The sequence below is a fragment of the Raphanus sativus genome, unplaced genomic scaffold (assembly GCF_000801105.2).
Source record: "Raphanus sativus cultivar WK10039 unplaced genomic scaffold, ASM80110v3 Scaffold4032, whole genome shotgun sequence".
NCBI classification, from domain to species: Eukaryota; Viridiplantae; Streptophyta; class Magnoliopsida; order Brassicales; family Brassicaceae; genus Raphanus; species Raphanus sativus.
In genome coordinates this window covers 1-8,812 of record NW_026619335.1, presented here as the reverse complement: position 1 = coordinate 8,812, position 8,812 = coordinate 1, and the positions used below count along the sequence as shown (strand labels likewise).

Genomic DNA, 8,812 nt, shown 5'->3' with positions numbered 1-8,812 from the left:
ATTCCAGATTAGCCTGTTTAAACATATGGCAATACACTACAAGAAATATGAGTATTGGTAGCACATCACCGTAGCACGAATTCACAAACTGCTACTAAAAGTGTCTAGTTGGAATGTCTTACTTTATTGCAGCGTTAAAGTAGTGTTATGCAGCATTTTGTAGGATTTTTAAGAAGCGGGAAGTCAAAAATCTATTTTTTAATCTCTGTAACATTTACGAGCGCCAAATACTTAGTGAAAAAACACATTTGGCACCATAATATTTGGCTTTGTAGAAATAATTTTTTTTTTGTTCTCGTATGTGTTGCGAAATGAGATTTGGGTTTTCAAATTGAAATTGAAGAGTATTAGATCTCTTCGCGAGACTAAGCCACGAAGGAGCTTGTGTCGGAGTTGCAGTGACGATAACTCCAAATCTCGTCCCCAATGTCTGCCTCACCGGCGAATATGAAGTCTCTCCACGGTCTTTCTTTCTCTCACATGTGGTCCCCTCGGAGGCGTGCGGCAGAGGAGGAGCTTCGGAGGCGGCGAAGAATCAGAAACCAATTGCAGCGGTGGAGGCAAAATCGAACAGGCAGAGAGAGATTCCGGCGGAGTCTCCCGGATTAGGCTACGGCGGCGTTGTTGAGGTGAAGACCAAGAATCACAGGCTCTGGGCGGCTCTGTCTCGCGACGAGATCGAGGAAGACGTGTTCAGCATGATGGGAACAGGCCGTCTCAGTCGACCGCGAAAGAGGACGAAGACCTTGCAGAAATATCTCGATGTAAGTCACAAAGTGTTCGACGAATTGCCTCACACAAAACTTCAGCAAGAAGATTGTTTTTTATAGTGTATCGTGAATGTCTGTGAGTGTAGGTTATCTTTCCTGGGTTGTGTCTTGTGAGGATGAATGCTGATTGCTTCAGGGTATCCACTTCTCGCGCTAAGGTATGTTTAGGCTTGTTGAATCAACCTGCCCATTTTAAAGCTACATTGATCCGTAAGACTGTATGAAGTAGACTGTTATGTCTGAAGAGCTTAAGCAAGCTTTAGATCTGTCTTTGTAGATCTTAGGACCATGAATATGATATAAAGTTTACATTTTTATTGATTATTTTGACCAATGAGTGCTTAATATATAGTTAGTAGACAAAATTATGGCTTTGAAGTCTCAGTTCCAGTTATGGTTTGTGATTTCTGATCTTTTTGGCATTGCTTTTCATTGTGTTTGTCTCTGTATCTATGGACGTTTGGGATCGTATATATCTAGGGATGCTGTTTATACTTTGATAATTGTTACAGTGCAGTTTAAGCTGAGAGCCATGTTTCGTTCTTGCTCTCTTTATGATCTTTTATGCAACTTTCATGTGACTATTTCCCAAGTAGGCAAGTATGAGGGTGATATTAATTTGACATATAGCGTTGGTAGATCAAATAGTTAAAAGTTGTAATCTTTCTATGCAGATTATCATTGAGTGTCCTCTACACATCTTACACAGTTTGAAACTTTAGTCACTGATCTCTATTTAGCATTTAGCATTCTTCAGTGGTAAATGATGGTTACACGTTGCTGTGTTTGCAGATATTTTTAACAATTTGACCACAAATACACAAACTGGGACCAGATGTGGAGAGAAAGCCAAGGAGCGAGAAGCATTTTACTTTGAGGAATTCAGGAAATAGAGTTAGTATAAGACTTGACTAAGAGTTATGGTGATAGTATAACACATGTTTGATGTTAGGGTAAGACTTGGAAATTCTATGTAAAATGTATGGTTGATGAATTTAATGCAATATATAATATGTATATTTTAGTTGTAAATCAGTTTGCAGTTTATAATTTATGCAATACATTTTTATCAATGAAAAAAAGAGGATGATTAGCAAAAGAATGATTAATGATATTTATAAAAGTTCTGTTTAAAATTTTGATTTGTAAATAATATTCTTTTATGATTTCCCACTAAATTTTGAAATTTCATAATAAAATAAAGATTATGTTTAGAAATTTCATAATAAACTTTAATATTTTCATAGTGTAACTTAAATCTTAAATTTAAACTAAAATTAATATTTTTAAATGTATAGACTCAAAAACTAAATCTTTAATCTACATCCTAAATCTCATACTCTAAACCCTAAACCACATACCTCAAAACACTATATTCCAAACCCTAAACCTATTAATCATCTTGTTAAGTTTATATCATTAGTTTGATTTAGTTTAAATTTTAAATCTTATCATCTTGATAATCTTATATCATTAAATGAAACCTAAATTTGAAACACTAATCTTAAATGTACACCCTAAATCTAATACCCTAAACTCCAAACTTAAACCTTACATACAAAGTCACAAATCTAAAATTTTCAAATTTATAATATAAATTTAAACTTAAACTCCATTATATGCTACAACTCAAACTATAATATTAATTATAAATTTTAACCCTAAACCCTAAACCACTTACCTCATATTAACATATACCATAAAATATCAAATCTTAAATTATAAATAATTAATAATTCCCATAAGATAAATATATTACTCCAAATTATATATATAATATTTCAAATTATAAATTTACAAAATAAAGTTAAATCACCAAGTTAAAGTTTAAATAACTTTTACAATAACTATAAATAATTAGAGAGATAATTTGTATTGTTTTTTTAGAGCCATTGATTTTGATTTTGATCAAAGGCCCAAAATCATTTTGTCTATCTATCCTCACACTTTCTTCCTATTGGTCAATTTTTTTATGGCATGGATCACAACAAATCAATGGTTCACAGCCATTCATTAACTCTCATCCAACGGATACAATTAAACACATTTATTATTTTTTTCTTTCTTTTCTTCTTCCTCCTTTTCTCTCGTTTCTTGTTTCTCAGATTTCTCTCCTCTCTCTTCTCTCTCACAGTCACGACACTGCATCTCTTTTTCTTTTCAATTACTCGTCGGAAATCGAAAGCCCTGATTTCAGAGACTTGAAGGTGATATGGCTAAACTTTTTAGTCCGTGATTTGGATTATTCATCAGAGTTTCCTGGTTTTTTTTCTAAAAGGGTTTCTCTAAATCTGTCTTGTAGTTATGATGTGAAGTGCCAAATTCGGATTGTCTCCCTGTCTGAAACTGTTGATGAAAGTTTGAATCTTTTTCTGTTTTTGTTTTGAAAACTGGGTTTCAAGATAACCAGGAGATGAAGAAGATGAAGAACAGCCGGAGATGGAGAGAAGAGGCGGAGGCAGAGGAATAAGCAACGATGGAGATTGAAGAGCAGACAGAGACGCGTACGAAGATGACGAGCAGATCGAACGGTGGTGGTCGTGGCTGGTGGTCTAGGCGTCGTGGCGGCGGAGATTGAAGAAGAACGTGATTTAGTTAGGCTTAGTTAGGTTAGGTTTGGTTAGGGTTAGTTAATAAACCAGATTTGTATGTAAACCGGTTTTTGTAATAAACCCATACATTTGTAAACCAAAATTTTTAATAATAAATATTTCTTTTCACAAACCAATTATATTAGAATTTAATTCTAATTTTAAACCTGGATTAAAATATACTAATTTATAATTTCAATTAATAAAATATAAATGAGAAATAATAACATAGCATTGTATCTATGTTATTATAACATTTTTACAGCCTTATAAAAATGTCATGAAAATATACATTATAGCAATAAATCAATGCTATAAAAAGATTAATTAAGAGCAGACGTTTACCGCTACAATATGTCTATTTATTATAGCACATGAAAAAACGCTATGATAAGTGGGGGCTCTATTATAGCTGCGGCTGTCACGGCGTTCTTCGAAACGCTACGAGAACCCTATGATAGCGTTTTTCGGGTGCTACTAATACCGATTTTTCTTGTAGTGATATCTTCATGATTCTTATCAAACCAGGATGAACCACGATCTAGAAGCTTTATTTGGAACCACTAATCAGTGGAGAATAACCAGGAAGTTGAATAAATCTCATAGGAGTTGTGAGTAAGAAGATATCCCACTTCTATCCAGATGATTCCAGATTAGCCTGTTCGGACATATGGCAATATCTTCATGATTCTTATCAAACCAGGATGAACCACGATCTAAGAAGCTTTATTAGGAACCACTAATCAGTGGAGAATAACCAGGAAGTTGAATAAATCTCATAAGTGTTGTGAGCAAGAAGATATCCCACCTTCTATCCAGATGATTCCAGATAGTGTGTTCGGACATATGTCATATCTTCATGATTCTTATCAAACCCGGATGAACCAATATATAAGAAGCTTGATTGGGAACCACTAATCAGTGGAGAATAACCAGGAAGTTGAATAAATCTCATAGGAGTTGTGAGTAAGAAGATATCCCACTTTCTATCCAGATGATTCCAGATTAGCCTGTTCGGACATATGGCAATATCTTCATGATTCTTATCAAACCAGGATGAACCAATATGTAAGAAGCTTGATTGGGAACCACTAATCAGTGGAGAATAACCAGGAAGTTGAATAAATCTCATAGGAGTTGTGAGTAAGAAGATATCCCACTATCTATCCAGATGATTCCAGATTAGCCTGTTCGGACATATGGCAATATCTTCATGATTCTTATCAAACCAGGATGAACCACGATCTAAGAAGCTTTATTTGGAACCACTAATCAGTGGAGAATAACCAGGAAGTTGAATAAATCTCATAAGTGTTGTGAGCAAGAAGATATCCCACCTTCTATCCAGATGATTCCAGATTAGCTGTTCGGAATATGTCAATATCTTCATGATTCTTATCAAACCAGGATGAACCAATATATAAGAAGCTTGATTGGGAACCACTAATCAGTGGAGAATAACCAGGAAGTTGAATAAATCTCATAGGAGTTGTGAGTAAGAAGATATCCCACTTTCTATCCAGATGATTCCAGATTAGCCTGTTCGGACATATGGCAAATACTTCATGATTCTTATCAAACCAGGATGAACCAATATCTAAGAAGCTTTATTGGGAACCACTAATCAGTGGAGAATAACCAGGAAGTTGAATAAATCTCATAGGAGTTGTGAGTAAGAAGATATCCCCACTTTCTATCCAGATGATTCCAGATTAGCCTGTTCGGACATATGGCAATATCTTCATGATTCTTATCAAACCAGGATGAACCCGATCTAAGAAGCTTTATTTGGAACCACTAATCAGTGGAGAATAACCAGGAAGTTGAATAAATCTCATAAGTGTTGTGAGCAAGAAGATATCCCACCTTCTATCCAGATGATTCCAGATTAGCCTGTTCGGACATATGCCATTATCTTCATGATTCTTATCAAACCAGGATGAACCACGATCTAAGAAGCTTTATTTGGAACCACTAATCAGTGGAGAATAACCAGGAAGTTGAATAAATCTCATAGTAGTTGTGAGTAAGAAGATATCCCACTTTCTATCCAGATGATTCCAGATTAGCATGTTCGGACATATGGCAATATCTTCATGATTCTTATCAAACCAGGATGAACCACGATCTAAGAAGCTTTATTTGGAACCACTAATCAGTGGAGAATAACCAGGAAGTTGAATAAATCTCATAGGAGTTGTGAGTAAGAAGATATCCCACTTCTATCCAGATGATTCCAGATTAGCCTGTTCGGACATATGGCAATATCTTCATGATTCTTATCAAACCAGGATGAACCACGATCTAAGAAGCTTTAATTGGAACCACTAAATCAGTGGAGAAATAACCAGGAAGTTGAATAAATCTCATAAGTGTTGTGAGCAAGAAGATATCCCACCTTCTATCCAGATGATTCCAGATTAGCCTGTTCGGACATATGTCAATATCTTCATGATTCTTATCAAACCAGGATGAACCACGACCTAAGAAGCTTTATTTGGAACCACTAATCAGTGGAGAATAACCAGGAAGTTGAATAAATCTCATAGGAGTTTTGATAAGAAGATATCCCACTTTCTATCCAGATGATTCCAGATTAGCCTGTTCGGACATATGGCAATATCTTCATGATTCTTATCAAACCAGGATGAACCACGATCTAAGAAGCTTTATTTGGAACCACTAATCAGTGGAAAATAACCAGGAAGTTGAATAAATCTCATAGGAGTTGTGAGTAAGAAGATATCCCACTTTCTATCCAGATGATTCCAGATTAGCCTGTTCGGACATATGGCATATTCTTCATGATTCTTATCAAACCAGGATGAACCACGATCTAAGAAGCTTTATTTGGAACCACTAATCAGTGGAGAATAACCAGGAAGGAAATAAATCTCATAGGAGTTGTGAGTAAGAAGATATCCCACTTTCTATCCAGATGATTCCAGATTAGCCTGTTCGGACATATGGCAATATCTCATGATCTTATCAAACCCGGATGAACCAATTATAAGAAGCTTTATTGGAACCACTAATCAGTGGAGAATAACCAGGAAGTTGAATAAATCTCATAGGAGTTGTGAGTAAGAAGATATCCCACTTCTATCCAGATGATTCCAGATTAGCCTGTTCGGACATATGACAATATCTTCATGATTCTTATCAAACCAGGATGAACCAATATATAAGAAGCTTGATTGGAACCACTAATCAGTGAAGAATAACCAGGAAGTTGAATAAATCTCACAGGAGTGTTGAGTAAGAAGATATCCCACTTTATATCCAGATGATTCCAGATTAGCCTGTTCGGACATATGGCAATATCTTCATGATTCTTATCAAACCAGGATGAACCACGATCTAAGAAGCTTTATTTGGAACCACTAATCAGTGGAGAATAACCAGGAAGTTGAATAAGTCTCATAGGAGTTGTGATAAAAAGATATCCCACTTCTATCCAGATGATTCCAGATTAGCCTGTTCGGACATATGGCAATATCTTCATGATCCTTATCAAACCAGGATGAACCACGATCTAAGAAGCTTATTTGGAACCACTAATCAGTGGAGAATAACCAGGAAGTTGAATAAATCTCATAGGAGTTGTGAGTAAGAAGATATCCCACTTTCTATCCAGATGATTCCAGATTAGCCTGTTCGGACATATGGCAATATCTTCATGATTATTATCAAACCAGGATGAACCACGATCTAAGAAGCTTTATTTGGAACCACTAATCAGTGGAGAATAACCAGGAAGTTGAATATATCTCATAGGAGTTGTGAGTAAGAAGATATCCCACTTTCTATCCAGATGATTCCAGATTAGCCTGTTCGGACATATGGCAATAGCTTCATGATTCTTATCAAACCAGATGAACCAATATATAAGAAGCTTGATTGGACAACTAATCAGTGGAGAATAACCAGGAAGTTGAATAAATCTCATAGGAGTTGTGATTAAGAAGATATCCCACTTTCTATCCAGATGATTCCAGATTAGCCTGTTCGGACATATGACAAATCTTCATGATTCTTATCAAACCAGGATGAACCAATATAAAGAAGCTTGATTGGGAACCACTAATCAGTGAAGAATAACCAGGAAGTTGAATAAATCTCACAGGAGTTGTGAGTAAGAAGAATATCCCACTTTATATCCAGATGATTCCAGATTAGCCTGTTCGGACATATGGCAATATCTTCATGATTCTTATCAAACCAGGATGAACCACGATCTAAGAAGCTTTATTTGGAACCACTAATCAGTGGAGAATAACCAGGAAGTGAATAAGTCTCATAGGAGTTGTGATAAAAGATATCCCACTTTCTATCCAGATGATTCCAGATTAGCCTGTTCGGACATATGGCAATATCTTCATGATCCTTATCAAACCAGGAATGAACCACGATCTAAGAACTTTTATTGGAAACCACTAATCAGTGGAGAATAACCAGGAAGTTGAATAAATCTCATAGGAGTTGTGAGTAAGAAGATATCCCACTTTCTATCCAGATGATTCCAGATTAGCCTGTTGGACATATGGCAATATCTTCATGATCTTATTGATGAGGACATAGAACCAGACATCAACATCCCCACACTTAGACAAGCTCCAAGGACAAGATCAGGAACTAGAGGTGTTGCTGCTAGCTTTAACAAAGCCATAGAAGTTCTCTCATCAAGAGCAACATCAACACCAAGCTAGAAGCCATCACAAACCGCATGGATCAATTCACTAATAACCGGAGGAGAAGCAAATAAAGAAGAAACTTATGTTATACAAGTTGGTCCAAGAGGAGATGATAACAATATGGTCCCATTCTTCCTTGCAAGAAATGTTTCCTTATTTTACCATCTCCCCTAAGTGATACGGTGAGTTTTGAAGAAGGAAGAGCAAACCTCAAACGACAACACTTTGAACAAGATCAAGTTTGGCTCCTCTCCAACGGCTACTTCTTTCAAACCCATTCCGCATCAAAGGTAAGTAATGGTAAGTTTCATTTACATTTTATTTATATCCTATGGTTATCATGCAGGTCTTGTTTGCATTTTATTTCATTTCTTTGAGTCAGGCATTGTTTAGCCTATGCTTTCTTAGGTCCAAGTATCGATCTTGTATTGCTTTGTTTCAAGACCCCTAGAAGGGCACAACTGCATTGGCGAGTATATAAGCCCCAATAAGCAGTCATGTATTTAACCTTTATGAAATATATGAGTCAGTTTGCCCTAGCAACTACTAGCCTTTTGAGAGTTTGTGAGAAGCATTCTTGAGAGCAAATCGGTTATATCAAGTTCCTCATCATAGAATTGTGGTACACCTCGATCCATCCTTTGGTGTGTGAATCAATCAAACCTCACCACATCAAACCACCTCTTTGTTCTTTGTTGAGTTGTTTATTCGAACAAGCAACTAGATCCATATCCACATCTATTCCATTGCCATCCAT

At 36.0% G+C, this 8,812-nt stretch overlaps 1 protein-coding gene and 1 long non-coding RNA gene across 2 annotated transcripts; both read left to right on the top strand.

Annotated features, from left to right (window-relative positions):
- Positions 1-343: 343 nt before the first annotated feature.
- Positions 344-1,764, top strand: LOC130507106 (uncharacterized; the record flags this gene model as incomplete). Its single annotated transcript, XM_057001812.1, has 3 exons — positions 344-764; positions 857-928; positions 1,563-1,764. Coding segments are annotated over 3 exons (511 nt in total), but the record flags the coding sequence as incomplete, so codon positions are not given.
- Positions 1,765-2,865: 1,101 nt separating this feature from the next.
- LOC130507105 (uncharacterized) lies at positions 2,866-3,494 on the top strand. The gene is made up of 2 exons (XR_008942203.1): positions 2,866-2,977; positions 3,073-3,494. It is a non-coding gene; the product is annotated as an uncharacterized LOC130507105 (long non-coding RNA).
- Positions 3,495-8,812: the final 5,318 nt, after the last annotated feature.